Source organism: Orbicella faveolata, unplaced genomic scaffold (assembly GCF_042242905.1).
Source record: "Orbicella faveolata isolate gen_17 unplaced genomic scaffold, um_ofav_v1 contig_47, whole genome shotgun sequence".
Taxonomy (NCBI): domain Eukaryota; kingdom Metazoa; phylum Cnidaria; class Anthozoa; order Scleractinia; family Merulinidae; genus Orbicella; species Orbicella faveolata.
The window spans coordinates 15,439,273-15,456,738 of record NW_028301577.1 but is presented as its reverse complement, the minus strand read 5'-3'; the positions used below and the strand labels follow the sequence as shown (position 1 = coordinate 15,456,738).

At 38.6% G+C, this 17,466-nt stretch overlaps 1 protein-coding gene across 10 annotated transcripts in view; it reads left to right on the top strand.

The window, feature by feature from the left end:
* LOC110064413 (bridge-like lipid transfer protein family member 2) overlaps positions 1-17,466 on the top strand; it is a 257,542-nt gene that overhangs the window by 84,226 nt on the left and 155,850 nt on the right. For 7 of the 10 annotated variants that reach the window (XR_016204073.1, XR_016204074.1, XM_089279151.1 and 4 more), the window contains 5 exons: positions 3,653-3,715; positions 4,082-4,206; positions 5,524-5,610; positions 6,387-6,495; positions 8,316-8,441. Coding sequence is in view for 8 of the 10 variants with exons in the window: in XM_089279151.1 (XP_089135277.1) it covers positions 3,653-3,715; positions 4,082-4,206; positions 5,524-5,610; positions 6,387-6,495; positions 8,316-8,441 (510 nt within the window). In the remaining 2 variants the exon portion in view is untranslated. The remainder of the gene's footprint in view (positions 1-3,652; positions 3,716-4,081; positions 4,207-5,523; positions 5,611-6,386; positions 6,496-8,315; positions 8,442-17,466) is intronic. The other 3 variants (XM_089279150.1, XM_089279154.1, XM_089279152.1) reach the window with 3 other exon arrangements.

Below are 17,466 nucleotides of genomic sequence, written 5' to 3'. Positions count from 1 at the left end.
ACCATCAAATTATCAGTGATAATTGACATTCATTCAGGGCTCGAAAAAAGTGCCGTCCCATTGCCCCGGACAAGTAGATTTTCCTTCCAGGCAAGTAACTTTACATTCTCACTTGCCCAATGGGCAAAAGACCAAGCAAGTCATCCGCCAACTAAATCATTAAAAGGGCAAACTAAGACTTGCCGTGGGCAAGCAAACTTTAAGAGATACTTGTCCCAAGGGCAAGTTGGAATTCAAGTTTTTTTCGAGCCCTGATTCATGTGGGCAACTAACATGATACTTTGCTATTATTATTATTATTATTATTATTAAAGATTCGCACAGCTATTGATGATATTGAAGCTGGTTTCGTCATTGGCTCCGGGCAACAACAAGTTGCCTAGGGAGGCCAAGAAACACCCCTTGTTTGCTTTTTCTCTTCTTTCTACATCTCCAGCACCTTTCTAAGAATTCTTGCCGACCCCAACAATGCACATCGCTGGATCAGTCCAACAGGAATGCCCACCTCAATGGCTCTCAGATTATTATTATTATTATTATTATTATTATTATGTAAACACTGTTGGAATAGGTTTTAATAGTTTATTTCTTTTACTTACTTTTACCTTGTATATACCTTATTTATAAAAAAAAAGTAGTAGTAGTAGTAGTATTAGCATTAGTTGCAGTAACCATGATATCATGACATATATGATATGACGATGATAATAAATTATTATTATTATTATTATTTTGACATTATTATTACTATTATAATTACTGAAAACTTAAGGAACAACAGAATTTCTGAATTTTTTACCAGATACATGTAAGATTCAAGTTTGTATGGAAAAGTGCTCAATAAAGTTTGCTATTATTTTTAAAAATTATTATTATTATTATTATTATTATTGTTATAAGTCCTTAAAGTCTTGCCGCTTTTAGCTTATGGTGCCGAGTTCAATCCGTGAGCCTAGGGCATTCATAAGTCCGCTGGATTACTTGATGGATAGAGTCCTCCTAAGTATGCGAGCAGTTCCAAGGAGGATGGTCTTCTGTAGCTCTGTTATTCTAATATTGCCTGGGATCTTGCCGATGTAGTTTTCTGTTCCCTTCTTGACAAGCCCGAAAGCTCCAATGATCACTGGGACAGTTGTTGTTTTCATTCCCCACATTTTTATTATTATTATTATTATTATTGTTATTATTATATTGAATATATACTTTGTACACATAGTGACATTTGTCATTACACCTTGTGTAGTAAAACAATATTTTAATTTGTTTCACTTCACTACAAGGTTTTATCAAGGAAAAGGGGTTTTGGGTAGTGGCTTATAAGACAGATGTGTGAAATAAAAACTTAGTCATAATTTCTTCAGTTCTAATACAAACTTGTTACCTGTGAGAAGTCTTGTGTAATTGAAGGGGTGAGTGCAAAACCATGCTAAGTGACGATTTGGGCGAAAAAAAATTTTCACGAAAGGGCTTGAATTTTTGCATGTGGTCTTCAATGTAATAGAAAAACACAGCCCTGTATTTTTGTCGCTGGTTTTTGCTTCATTTTTGAGTTATAACGTCTGCAAAAAATACTTGGCTTTTCCTAGCCATGTCTTTAGGAGTTTCTTTGTTGAACAGCAAACAGGCAGACTGTTTATAGTGTATGAGGTCAAAATCAAATCTAACAGCATATATAGAGCGGAAATCTGGGAACAGATTGCTTACATTGGTTATTGTGACGTGAACACAACACATGAATCGATCGAGCGTCAAACGAAATACATTGAACAAAAAAGAGATGTGCCACATTAGACCTCTGTCAACTAATATCGTAAGCATTGTTTTGAAGTACCTTGTATGCCTGCCTGGTGGTTGAGAGGCATCATAAAGTCTCGATAAACCCGTAAGTCACCAGCACGTTTTAAAGAATCAAAATGTGTTCTGAAACTTCGAAGGCAGCTGATATACCGTAATCGTGTTATCGGTGTTCGAAGTCAGATCGAGCCAGGCAGCAAAGTCCAAGAGCAGTTCTTGCCCAAGAAAAATACCCTCTGGTGAGTCATGGCCCAATTGCCAAGCTTTGCTAGCATCAAAGTTTGGAAAGCGAGAACTGGTTTTAGAGTGATAAAATTTGTCTTGTATCGACCGCCATGTTTCCCGCGCACGAGGTGTAAAGACCCTTCCCGGCATGCATTGCGATCACGTTCTGCAGACGTTTCTCGAACTGGTAACTAGATTGTTTAAACATAATAATGGCCAACAAGTAGTGATCGATTGTAACATAGATCTGTGATCCAGGTTGCATTGATTTTATTTCAAATCGGCATGATTTGTAGTGTTTTGAACTTCTGGGATCAACGGACATGCAGATGTATGGAGACCTGTACGTTGCGCAGAAGGGTTAATCTGTCAGCCCTATTTATAGAGTGTTTTCACGTGAAATCAACATCATTGAGCTTATACGTTGCGTGAAATTACCATTTTGCTGTTTTCTAAGTGAGACTAACATCCTTGCCATCAAGCGATAACGTGAAATCAACATTTTAACCTATTTAGACCTGAAATCAACATCATTGAGCTTATGCGCTGCGTGAAATTGACATTTTGCTGGTTTCTTCGTGAAACCAACATCCTTGCCGTCACGCGTTAACGTGAAATCAACATTTTAACCTATTTAGACCTGAAATCAACATCATTGAGCTTATGCGCTGCGTGAAATTGACATTTTGCTGGTTTCTAAGTGAAATCAACATCCTTGCCGTCACGCGTTAACGTGAAATCAACATATAAACCTATTTAGACCTGAAATCAACATCAATGAGCTTCTACGTTGCATGAAATTGACATTTTGCTGGTTTCTAAGTGAAATCAACCTCCTTGCCCTCGCGTGTTAACATGAAATCAACATTTAAACCTTTTTTAACCTAAAATCAACATTTTTGAGCTTATATGTTGCATGAAATTGACATTTTGCTGCTGTCTAAGTGAAATCAAAGTCCTTGCAGTCACGGCGGGCCGATCCTTTGTTACGATAAACCGAGGCGAGACTTCGACTTGTAACAAAAGCTTGGCTTGGTTATAACAAAGGATCGGCTCTGTTTATCATAACAATGGCCCGGCTTCGTTTATTTGAAGGTCTCGGCGGGAAAAGGGCGTTAGGTATTTTAATCAAAAGTGAACTTTGTCAAAAACGCCCCAAATTTCGCATGCAGTTTTGTTTAGGTATGTTTAGCAATGTCCCGAAGTTTTTGTGTTAAGCTTCGCTTTGTTTTCGAGATATTGCGTATGCAAAAAGACCACTCAGTTTTCCTAGCTGCGTCTTTATAACCGAAGCAAAAACCAGTGGGAAAAATACAGGACCATGTTTTTCTATTACATTGAAGACCACATGCAAAAATTCAAGCCCTTTCGCGAAAATTTTTTTTTTCACCCAAATTGTCACTTAGCATGGTTTTGCACTCACCCCTTCAATTATCCACATAATTTAGGTGTACATGTATGAACTGCCACCCTGTGACTCAGTCTGTTTCTCTTATTGATTCTGGTCTGTCAGTAATTGCATACAGCTGACATTGTGTGATTGATCTAACTATACAATAAAAATACATTGCCGACTAACAATGCCATTCATTGTAACATAACATGTTTCTCTCACCCCCATGGTCTTTTCAAGCAGTATTGGACATAGACTTTAGAGTTTCTGGAGTCAACTTATTTTACCTTGGAGTGCTGGATGGTAAGTATGTGTATGGATGATAATTTGCTAATAAGATATGGATTCAGGTGAAAGGACAATTAATGTTATATAATTTTAGGTATTGTAGGTCAATCAGGTATTCAAAACTTGGTCTGAAATAATCCTTATTTCACAAGGTTCTGATTTCAACCCATAAGCTATAGCACCTGTGAGGGTTTTCACTAGTAGAGGCTGTGCAATAAGTGCTGTATTACAAAGTTCCTTTTTACATACACCTGTGTACTGCATACTGAACAGTGGTGGTTGGTGAAGCAGTCATTGAGGTGGCCCTGTAAATAAATGTGCTTTCAAAAACATGCAACATAATGTAGCCTTGCAGAAAAACACTTTGTTTACTTTGTATAGGAGGAGTGGACTCTTTCATGATGAGAATTGATATGGCAGAAATGACAGCAACATCTATTCCTGATTGGACAATTAACAGTGAAATCTATGGGATGAAGCTATGCAGACTGCCAGGATTGGAAAAGGTACAGGATATCAACCCAATTATATTGAATGTAATTTCACTTGAAGAGGTTTGAAAGGAAACATACAATCATAGTATTGTAGAGGTCTGCATGATAGATCATGATAGATCATGACAGTAATGTAGACAACTTATGCAGGTATGAAAAGAAAGTCTGGCATGGGTTTGAATACTGTTCCAGCCTGAATTTTTCAGGCTTCGTTTTTCACAACTGCATTATAAGTAATGTGTAGGTTGTGGTTCAATATTATTGTCGGTACAATTTAGTATTTTAGCTATGTTTCATATAAACTTACATTATGATATGTAACCATATACCAGAACAAAGGAAAATAGAAAATTGTATCGAGAGTAGGATTTAACAGAATTAGATACCTTCACTTAGGGTCCCTAAAGTGTATGTTTGGGGAAATACAAACATTGAGTTTTGCTGGAAACCCAACACACAGTCTTTCATAAACCTGCAAATGCAACTCGTGCTAATGTCATAATTTTAGATTTTTAGCTTATTCAATTGTTACATATTTTATCTATTTTATTATAGAATAACTGAGCTACATGTACTATACACGCTCTCATTGGTCAATAGGTGTGTTTAGATGAGAGTATGTAAACAGGGTGGTGATGATTTAGATTCGCACATATTTTCAAGAATTATTTTATAAAAACAATAGAGCACATAACCTCATCTAAACACTCGGGGGGCTGGGAGAATTCTGGAAAGTTATGCAAACCCTCAACTACGTCTTGGGTTTGCATAGCTGTCTCAAATTCTCTTAACCCTCCTCTTGTTTAGATGAGGCTATGTAAGCACAGAAAAAGTGCTCTATTGCTTAAAATAATATTAATTATTTTACTGTCATTCTATTTACTTTTTTCAGACTATTCTATCTTATTAGATGTGCAAATTTTCACGTGATAATTCATTAAACTAAACCTTACTGATAGTCAAATAAAGTCCATGTGTGTATGTGTCTATGTCTGTCTCTCTGTAACAATAACATGTACATTAATGATTACTGCAATGAGGTTTCATGTCTTTACATCTTTCTCTGCAATCACAAGTTCCTTAATTTACATATTGATCTTGCAAGTGCTTAATGACTTCAGTACTTTTCATATTGAAACATTTTATTTGCTCTTTCATGGATAATATAAATTATTCTAATCACAAGAATGATGTCATGTTTTGTCAGTGAGTTTCTCTACTGTATATTAAATGAAAAATTGGAATAACCATATTTTGGTAGCAGTTATACTCCCAGAAATGAACCCTCCAATCATCAATTATTTTGTCTATTTTTATTTTGTTTTCCAGGTGCCTTTCAAATGTTGCATCTCAGCAGAATTAGAAAATGACCTCATTAGCATTCCTGTTGCTTCTGTGTCACATTCAGGCCACAAGGTACCTTACATGTGTAAGGCTGACATGTATGCATGTCACACTAATGGTATGCCACACTAATGGTACATACATTTAGTGTCTTCGTACATACATTTAGTGCTTGCATGTAATCACTGTTTCTTCTATTTGTTCCTTTGTCAGATTTAGTTTTAATGCCAGGCTTCCTACATTGGTGAGACTGGCAGAAACCTTAACACGAGACTGACTGAACACAAACAAGCCATTAGAAATGGTGATGCCACCAATCACATTGCTATACATCATCAACTGACAAACCACAACATTGACTGGGACTCTGCTCAGTGCTTAGCCTACAGTAAAAACTATTTTCAGTGCCTGACTCTGTAAAGCTGATACACTAATTATAACCTAGAACAAACGCCTCTTAACAGATGTCAACAACTACAGGCGTCTTAGAAACGACTTATTCATGATGGAAACGAAACTGACTTGATTTGATTAACAATAGACGGACCAAAAACCGACCAGTTTGACTAACAATAGATGGATCGAAACTCACCAATGACTGATGACAAACTTTACACGAGTCTTTCAGCCAATACCATCATGGCTAAACTGACCAATCACGTTCAACGGACCAGACTTATAACATCATCAACTGACAGACACTATTCACTTGACTCTGTATTTATCAGTTAAGTAAATGTTGTTTTAGTGGAAACTCTGACTATAGATCATACACTAAACAGGAGTTTGATTAACTTGATATTGTTCTGTTTCCTAAGTTTCATTTTTGTCTGCATTTTATCTTGGAGACATGCTTGATATCTGTTAAAGAAGTGACAATAAACTGGGACCCCACTGTACACATGGCCATCCATGACAGAATAACAGAAGTAATTCAGGATGGCCAAGAGCTGAAAGGTTGGTATATGATACAGCAGTATAGGCAGGCATCCCACTTGGGAAATGATGAAGTACCTACTCCACGTTACTCCCTTTCATGATTCCCAGTCCCACACTGAAATATAGTAACGTGTAACACAAATGAAGTATCCTCACATCCCCCCAAGCAAAACAAAAGAAATAAAAAAACAAAACAAGAAATAAAGAGGAATAAACAAATGCCAATGTTCAAGAGCCATATTGTTCAATTGTTCATAATGTTCAAGAGCCATATTTGTGAGGTTTCTTGACCATTTGGCCACTTCTAGAGGTGGTAACAGCCATTGCTGGATCACTGGCAGAAACTTCTGCGGCTGTGGCTGAGGCTATACCACTGGACCTGGTTGCTCACACACTGTCTGGGTCGGACTGGATGGCTATAGGACTGGTTGATACTCTGAAGGGGGAAGACAACAGTGGAGGGCAACTTTGAACATTGTCACTGGGAAATTGGCCTTTTGGCTGGTCTTGCTGTGGTTCTGCTACAAATGGCTCCCTAGTTTACCTAAGGTGTCTCCCAATTCCTCCTGTAGGTACTGCCATCCTCTGTGTGGAGCGGATATGACCTAATGTTGACCTCTCTATCAACAGCAGCCTTTGTCCATTCTTGGGAATTACGTCTCAATTTCACACGCACTATATCACCAGGCCTCAGTCTGTTCAGCTCTCTGGCACCCGTATTGTAGTAGTAAGTGGTAAGCCTGTTTGGCCTTCATGAATGACCAGCCTTGAAGAAGTTGGTAACAAAGTTCTAGTTCTCTGACCAAAGAGCCACTGACCAGGAAAGCTTTCAACTCCTTTGGAAGGAGTGTTTCAATAATCCAGCAGAGAAAGGTTCGGATCTGTTCCTGCTAGACAAGCCTTCATAATATTTTGAGTAACTCTTACTGCATTTTCAACCTTTCCATTAGACTGAGGATACCTCGGGGAGCTGGTGAAGTTCTGAAGCTCATAGGTCTGTGCAAATTCATGAAACTCTGTTGAACTGAAAGGTGAGTGTATCTCGCTACCATTGTACATACTGAGAATCGCCTCCGAGGCTTCAGTTCCTTAAGCTCAGGATCACCAGAGACTTTCTTGTACTCTCTTACAGGCAGAACATTAACTGTTGCTCCACCATCCAACTGAAACTGGATATCATCACCACTGACCACCATCTTTGCATACTACTTCTGAGAATTGACCTTGTCCAGTGACTCTGTGTTCACAGTTAAAAGATATTCTTAGGAGGAAGAATATTCTTGCATCAGATGTACTGGCTTTCTCTTCTTTTCCTCGTAGGAGGCTTTGAAAACTTTGAAGAATTTGAACACTTGACTGCAAAGTGGTTTCTCTCCCCACATTTGCTGCAATTTTTTCCCCAGGCAGGACATTCATCTCTAATTTGTACAGAATTTACAGGATATTACAGCTTTACCATCCTTTGGTGGGAGACAAGCATCCTCTAAGGACTTTTGTCTGCCACCAGCAACAAACTTGAGGTCCTCCTAGTTCCCCATTGCTTACAGTCATGTAGTTGTCGCTTTACTGGATCAACAAATAACAATGCATTTATTGAGTGTTAACTTTGCCTCCTGTAGAAGTTGCTTACGAGTACAATTGTCCTTCATTTCAACCACAATTCTGTCACAAATAAGAATATCCTTGAGTGTAGCATAATTATATGTTTTCTCCAAGGTGCAAAGTGCCGTGACTTAAGAATCGATGGACTCACCTGACTCATGATTCTGCTTGTTGAACTGATAGTGCCCATAGATTTTATTAGTTTCACTTACATAGAACACCTCTAATTTCTCCAGGACAACATCAATGTCCTTGTGTTCTTCTTCATTGGCAAAAGTCCAACCATCTACAATCTCCAATGCATCGGCACCTAAGCACGCGAGTAATGTCGCTGTCCTCTCTACCTTCGGTTGTTTTACCAGGTGAGATGCTACCTCATAATTCAACCAGACCCGTCAAAAACGCATCCAATTGCTTGCTAAATTTCCCTTAGTTTCAAACTTGAAAGGAAACAAAGCATTTTGTAGAACAGGGGGAGTTGCTTCACTTGACGTTCCCTTGCTGCCCGGCATACTTGTAAAGTCTGTGGAACTTGGAGCAAAAAATCGGACTAGAAAAATCCACATTGTAAAACAGACGACGAACACGTAGGTAAACACTTCTCCTGACACCATGTAATGTTGTTTACCGAAAAGGAAGCACGTAAAACAGAACTCAACCTCAACACATAAAACGTAACTCAAAGGTTTGATGAATAGACTTGAGCATGCTTACACCCTGGTTAACACACTTCATATAAGACAACTGAAATGATCTGAAATATTGTAACATGTAACACAAATGAAGTACCGTCACAGTGATCATTGATCAGTAAGTTAGTGACAAGACATATTACTAATTGTTTTTCGGGGTTTGAAACCATTTGTTGACCGGGTACAATACTCTATTCTAGTCTATTCTACAGCAAATGTTTTGTTTTACCACGGAAACCACACTACAAACCACAAACTAAATCATTTCTAGATAAATTTTTGGGGTAAAGTCTGACAGTTTAGCAGCTTTTGGTCAATTCCACTTTCGTGGACATAACATTCAGACTCAATTTTGAAACTTAAATCTAACACAGACAATGGTTTTCTAGTGAGACTAAATCATTTCTAGATAAATTTTTGGGGTAAAGTCTGACAGTTTAGCAGCTTTTGGTCAATTCCACTTTCGTGGACATAACATTCAGACTCAATTTTGAAACTTAAATCTAACACAGACAATGGTTTTCTAGTGAGAAAATCTCAGATAGTGCAGTGTAATTTACGGCTCTGATACAGTCGTCACATAGGTCCTTGCCCATGCTGTTCTCCCCTTTGGTAGTCAACTAGACCTTTCCCCCTTGTAGAATATGAGTGGATAAAAACCTGATAAGATGTAATCTTAGCATTGTGTATGTTCCACGTTTTCATTTTCTTTCAAGACCCAAAAAGAGCCTACAATTACCGTTTGTCGAGACAGCTTTTAATTTTATTGTCAGTGGTGTTTTACGTTGAGTTTCAGTCATATTAAATTCAATAATAAGCAGAAGTGGCAAATGTGACAATTTTACTTTTCATGCCAACGTTTGTAACTTGATCCTTTTGTTTTCCTCACCAAGGCATGCAACATGTAATTTCCTCACCTACATGTATAGTTTCATCTGGGACTTGTAGAATTGTTTACGCTTGAAATAGATGGCTTCCAGCTTATCCCAAATTTGTGTCTTATGCAGTACCTTGACAATTTCAAGCTTTTCACTAGAGATAGAAGAATATACAAGCCATGAAAATCTCTAGGTTTTTACAGTAGCGGCGAACCCGAGATCGAAGAAATCCTCGATTTCTCCCCAGCTTTAGCTTTGCACAGATCAGCCCACTTCTTTGGTCTTTTTCTCATTTCTGATCAAGTTTCATTGAGATAGAGGTATTAAATGAAGAGGAATACTCTATTCTATGCATCCTGTATTGTTACAGCCTCCAGCAACATATCTATATCATATTCGCATATATTCTTCTCAGAAACAAAATACTTCCCAAAATGATGTCAGAAGACAAGTCATCCCATTCTCTGCTATTCCTTGGTCATGAACATGGAAAAAGGCAAATTTACAAACTTGGAAAATTCAAACAAAACTAAAGAAAATAGCTACAACGATAATTTTTTTGCAGTGGTGATAAGGAGAAAAAGGACATTTATATTACTGAAAAGAAATTTTGGGACTTAGTGGCACTTTAATACCCTAATACCCTAATACCCCAATACCCTAATACCCTAATACCCTAATACCCTAATACCCTAAGACCCTAATACCCTAATACCCTAATATCCTAATACCCTAATAACCTAATACCCAAATACCCCAAGATTGTAATACCTGTATACCCTGATAGCCTTATTCCCCAATACCCCAATACCCAAATACCTCTTAAACTGCAAACTTCTTGGATGCTGACGTTTAGTGTGGCTAGTAGAAAGGGAACAGAGGAGTGATATTTGACCTTTTTTCCAGTTAAATTCACCGTACAATTGTAGTGAGAATCAATTTTTTGTTTATTAAAATGACCTCAAAATCAAACTGTTCACATGCGATCGTGTTGTGATAATTAAATCTACTACAAATAGACATATAAAGCTTTTCATGAGAGCTGACATTCTCCCAAAAACAAAAACAAATCTAAAATGATGGTGAGTGTTGCGTTTCAAATTCCTCCGGCGTAGTGTGGATGGATGTTCTTCACCAAAAAAGGGTTGAACAAGAAAAGAAAAAGACCAGTGGCTTAAAAAAAAAAATGGAAAAAAAGCCAACGAATCCCGGAATCTAACTCAGATCCACAAGATTGGAACGTGGGTGCCAACCATAGTAACACATAAGAAACCTTGCTTCAAGGGGGAAAGATCCAAAGTACTTCAGTTTTATCTCAAATTGGCTAGCAAATATCCAAATTAGCTAACAAATATGCGACACGTAGTCTCTTAAATGGCAAACTTCTCGGAACCCAGGGTGGCTAGTAGACAGGGACATAGGGAACAGAGGACTCCTATTTGTCCTTTTTTCCAGTTAAATTTGCCACACAATTGTAGCGCAAATCAATTTTTTGTTCATTCAAATGACCTCAAAATCAAACCGCAACATGCGATCATGTTGTGCTGATTAAATCTACTATAAATAGACATATAAAGTTTTTCGCAGTAGTGTGGCTGGTACACGGGGAACAGAGGAGTCCTATTTGACCTTTTTGCCAGTTAAATTTACTGCAGGATTTTCTTGTGGTGGATTCCACAACTCCAGTTGAAACTTGTAATGTGGCATAATCATAAGCCTTTTAGAGGCTTGCAAGACCGCAGTGTTCTTTGTAAGAGACTTTTTTGACAAAAATTAATGCTACGGTGGCCTCAACAAAACTGTTCGCTTTGATTTCTGAAATATAATTATTTTCAGGAGCTCAACGCTCCAGCACTATTGGTATGTAGAGAAGGTTGCCTCTTGTCAATATTTACTAAACTTCAAACTGCATACTGTAAGTTGGTTGGATGTAATGTGTAGATTGTAATGCGTAGGTATGTACTCCCTAGACTGTTTTTGTAACTGTAGTGTAAGTCTAACTGTAATTGTTGTAATTGTTCGAGCAAATAAAAAAAAAAACTTCAAACATCAGAGCTGAAATTTACAATAGCAGTTTCCAGCAACTTCCCCTCTGTCATCTAAAACATTCCCAATGCATATTACAAAAGTCAACATTTGGTCATATTTAGAGTTAACTGTTAATTTAAGATTAGAATTGTAGAGTATTGTGCAAAAGTAATGAGAGCGAAATGTGCAAATTTCGTTCTTTGTCTCCGCGAACTTTCGAAGAAAATTCGCCCGAAAATTCGAGCGTCTTTTCGCAATGTCTTGAGCATTATTTCTTTAAAACAAAGGACGAAAATTCGCCGCATTTTCAAGACCAGAACGAAAATTCCTTACCTGAGGGATAATTCTCCTTGCAGTATGCGAAATATCGCAGTGCAGTGTGCTGACCAATATCGAGCCATCAATGTACAGTTCTCTTGTGAACAGTCGCAGTCATGTAGACACTTTACTCCTCTATAAAATTTGCTGTTGTTAATGTGTTAATCTGTCTTGCATCGTGAAGAACGTAGAGAATTTCAATCCTTTGATCGTTTTCAATGACGCAAACTCGCTAACTTAAGCTTTGTCACGTGGACGAGCCAGCAACGCAGGTACAAAAGTCGGACCGTTAGTCCGGGTCAACTTGGACGAAAGTAAAATTCTTAATAAGGTCTTTTTGAAGGTCAACTTCACCTCAAAATTCATCCAAAGTGACATCAAATTCAGCGATCGATGGACAAGCAGACATGTTTTTCTAGTGCCAGGTCTCCATATAGCCCCCCAAGTGCCCAGTCCCCTCAGCTGTTATCACGTTCGCCACGTTCTCGTCCACCCACCAGGATCAAATTATTCGCAACAATTCCTCTTTATTTCACGCTTGTGAAAGAGATGGAAACATGCGACCGCACTTGAGCATGTTGGAAGTGCAAAGAAATGGGATTAGGGAAGGAAAATTGCGGAGACATTCGCATGGCAAGTGCAAAAGGGAGCCACACGGCTGCCACGAGCCAAAGGATTCTTACTCGAACTGCGCCAAAATGAGATGCCCTTAGTTAAGCTTATACTGTACTCCCACTGTAAGAAACTGGCCTGAATGCAAATATGGCGGATCACTTGGTCGGTGCCCGGGACGAGTTGCATGAAAGCGAGGCTAGTGAGGCTTTGATGTTTTGTTTTGACAATGCTTCCCAGAAAAGTCTTGCTTTGTCGTCGATCTGCTCTGTTTCATTTAGCTGTGGCTACGAGCTGCTGTGTTTCTGAACGCCACGAGAAGGGATATAAATTTTCCACCGTTCGCCTCTTAAGCTTAGGGAAAATAGTGGATCAATGCAATTCGTCGAGACGAAGGAAAGGAGTTCACGATCGCCGCAGGAACTAAAGTTTGTTCGCTACATTTCACATTAGAAGATCTTAGAAAAATCGTTTAAATGACGAGCTTATGTGGTGTCTGGTGGTGTTCCAACACGATTTACATGGCCAGTTCCTTCCTCAAAGTAAAGAAAAGCTCCTCTTGAAAAACATCCTTTGTCTCAAAGGAAGAAGTTGACTTCGCGTCCACTTGCACGGAATCGCACGAAACAAATACTACGGTGTAATAACCAAGCGAATGAACTTCAACTGCCCCCATCGTTGTATCCAGTGAATGCTTTGAGCCAAATGAAAACGACTTGGAGCTAAATGCGGTCGCTTACACATTTTCTAAGATCTTCCAGCCTGAACGAACAAACTTTAATAGTTCCTTCGGCGATCGTAAACTAGTTACCTTCGTCTGTTTTCCCTGAGAGGCGACCGCGGAAAAGATAAAAAAACACTTTCTCTGCTGTGGAAGATTTCAATTCCTTCTGGTGGCATTCAGGAACACAACAACTTATAGGGAGGGCGAAACAAAAACAGACCAGATCGACGACGATGCAAGACTTTTCTGTCAAAACAAAACATCAAAGCCTCACTAGCCTCGCTTGCATGCGACTCGTCCCGGGCGCCAACCGAGTGATCCGCCATATTTGCATTCGGTGTATAGTTCGATAATAGCTTTGAAGCTTCGATAGTAATATCGACTTTATTTATCTTATCTAATTGGTGATTAAAATGGTAAAATACTTCTAAGTAATAGATAAAAATTTTAATAAAACTTTTTATGATGCGCAGCTTTCACTTAGCTATTTTTTCGTAAGGAAATGTTCTGCCTTTGGGTGCACGCCAACAAGTCGGAAGTGTAATTGACTTTTTCAGTGTTAAATAGACTAGTTTGTAGCATTGTTCTTGCCTGTAAACAATTCCATTGGCATCCTTTTACATGTCAAGAGACACTCAATGCTAATTAAGTACATTGTATGATAAGTGTTATTTATTTTAAAACACAGCAAATAGAACTATTAATGGTCACAACAGAAAAAAATCTTTTGGTTCTATTCGGAACACCTTTGATTTAAGTTCTCTTTTTTTTGGAAGGAAAAGTTTAGCTGTTGGCACACATTGGCGAGTCAGTTGCTAAATGTTATCTTGCAGGGGCACGGCGGCAAAAACAACAAAATATATGTATATCTCCGGTTCTATTCGGCAGAAATTGGTGATCGAAAAGGTAAAATACTAGATAAAAGTTTTAATAAAAGTTTTTATGATGCGCAGCTTTTACTTAGTAATTTTTTCGTAAGGAAACGTTCTGCATTTAGGTGTGTGCCGACAAGTCGGAAGTGTAATTGACTTTTTCAGTGTTAGATAAACTAGTTTGTAGCATTGTTCTTGCCTGTAAGCAATTCCATTGGCATCCTTTATCATGTCAAGGGACACTCTCGATGCTAAAACAAATAGAACTATAGCTTTTTTTTGCGAGAAAAAGTTTGGCGGTTGGCACGCACCAGCAAGTCAGCTGTTAACTGTCTTGAAGTGTTGTGGCAGTGAAAATAACAAAAATACGGTTCCATACTCTTCTATACTCAGTTAATATTTTTTTGTGTTGTTGTCCATTTCAGCGTCACGGAAGTTTAAAAAATATATCTATACCTGGTTCTACCGGCAGAAATTGAAGATTGAAACGGTAAAATACAGTTAATTCACAGATACATAGATATATAGTCTTAGTCTTTTGGCATGTGATATGTGGCAAGTAGAGCATCATGGAGCCCATGATTAAACTGAAACATCAATCATTGACTTTTGCATGTTTGGTGGCTCCTAAAGGAGCCATTTTTAGCGACCTACAGTGCAATGTCGAATCAGCATTTAACGGATCAGGGCACGGTGGCTCCTAAAAGAGCTGTTTGCTTAAAATTTGGTAGCAGCACCTTGTGCCTCCACCACAGCTAGGATTGCCTTATACAAAATGTGATCAATGTCCTTTGTGCATTTCAAGGGGGTTATTTTCAGTTCCCAGAACTTCTTGATGCCATCTACAAGTTCTTGTTTGGTGCGTGGCTTCACTTTGGATTCTAAATAAAACTTCAGTTCATGCCACATATCTTCGATGGGATTTAGGTCTGGGCTTTCCGCAGGGGTGGGCCACCAGTTGATATTATTTACCTCGAAGAAGGCCTTGGCTCATCTGGAGGTATGCTTCGGGTCGTTATCCTGCATGAACCGGTGAACACGAAGCTTCTCTAATGAATGGGAGGAGCGTAGTCTCCAGGATGTTGCAATAGAGATTGGCATCCATGATACCATCAAATATGCAAATCTTTGTGGCACCATGTCTACTAACCCCCACCCACACATGAACCTTCAACGGATGCTTCGGCTTCAGCTTTCGCTTTGTCGGCTCATCGATCTTCCGGTAGCAAGTTTGCCGGTACTGCTTGAGAGACACAGAACACGCGTCACTGAAAATCACATTTTGGAAAGTGTCGCCACTTTCCAAAACCTGCCATGCGAATTCCAGCCTCTTCACCTTGTTGGCATCTCGGATGAGCTGACAATAGGTGGTTCGCTGTAACGTCCAGCCTTGTTCCTTGCGAGATCATCACACCGTGGATGAGCTCACGGTAATGCCACACTTTTCCAGCTTCTTTTGTATCTGGCCACTCGTCATTTTGTCGTCCTTGCGCATTTCTTGGTCGATGAAAGCTTTTGCTTTTGTAGACAACTTTGATGGTCTTCCTGAGTGCGGTAAATCGGCCACACTGCCGGTGGTCTGTAGCTTCTTTACGGTGCGCGCCACACTCGGAAAGCTGACGCTTAAACCCTCACGTTTTAAGACCTTAAATATCCCAGCTGGGTGGAGGCCTTCCTTTTGAAGAAGCTCAATTCGAGTTCTCATGTACGTTTACACTTTAGGCATGGCTAACTGTGATAGCTTGAAAGCCGAACTGACTAAGGCTAACACACAACTTTTAATTTCACCATGGCAACATATAAACAATTACGAGGTTGTGCAGGGCCTGAGTTCATTGTGGCTGCACCATGACTACTACTGCGAGTAGCACTTCTTGTTCAATGAAAACAGGTTGGCAGACAGACCATTTGAGTTTGCCAGTTTAAGACTGTAACACACAAAGTGATATCAGCTTTCTCTAGACATCACCAAGGTAAGTTTTTGAGAAAAGGCTTTGAGATATTATTATCACTCATGATAATATTAAGGTTTTTATCGTGCAAGTTCTTGTTTTGCACTGGCTTAATTCATATTACTACTAGGAAGCGACGGGAAACTTAACGAACAGAGCGAATTTTTGCTAGAAAGTTCGAAGGAAAATTCGCAAAGAGCTAATTTTTGCTCGAAAAATCAGACCAAATTATCAGTAGACATGAATTACCGCTCGAAAATTTGCGACGACTAAAACAATGGGCAGCAGGAAAATTCATTGAATTTTCTTCACACTTTCAAGGTGAACAAAACTTCGCCATTTTTCGTTGAAAAGCCCAGAAATTTGCGAATTTCGTTGAATTACGCTCTCATTACTTGTGCACAATACTGTAATAGTAATTTAATGGTAAATGAACTATTCCCAGAAAGCAAACAAAACAAGTTTCCATTTTTAGTGCAACAATCGCAGCTAGACCTAATAATGTAAAACGATACACTTGCCTGCAATATTGACTAATACAGTGATTTCAGGAGCTTTATCTACTGTTCGGCGGAATTGCTCCAAAAAGCTTACAGATGATGGAAGGACATCATTTGCATATCATTTGCATAATCTGCACCACCACTAAAACCTTATAGATTGCTGACCCAATCTCCAGGTTAACAACCACAATATTGAGTACATAAGAAGTTACTCAAAACTCCTGTGAAGTATCTGGGCTGTGTGACAAGAATGTTTTTAAAATCATTTATGTAGTTATTTTAGGAAAGAAATAAGATTGTTTAAAAAAGACTTACCCTTGCTACATCATTCTATTTTGTGAAAAAGTTCAGGGAGAAATTTATATCACCTATGCATAAACTCCGGTGAGGGACTCTTTCTGATACAAGTGTTTGAAATCCATTATATTTTCTCAGTTTGATACAGCAAGTTAAAAAATTTACTTCTTGCCTGTTGTTTGCGGTAAAAAAATAAATACTTTCTTGGCCCCCCCCTGGAATACATGGTTTTCTCGAGGGACCTTTTCTGTGTACTTTAACTTGTCACCAATGTAGAACAGGGTATAATTTCATGCGTAACCTCTTTTTAGAAATCTGGATTCTGAAACCACTAATGTGGAATTGCCCTTTTAAGTAAAATTGAAAAAGTTGAAGAGTAATTTACAAACATACATGGTAAGCGTGGACACTTTTTACTCTTCCCCTACATAGTCTGAATAGATAGAAAATTAAGTTTGCTTGGACTTGGTTTATTGCTGTTTTATTAATTGCCATAACTTCTTTGTACTAT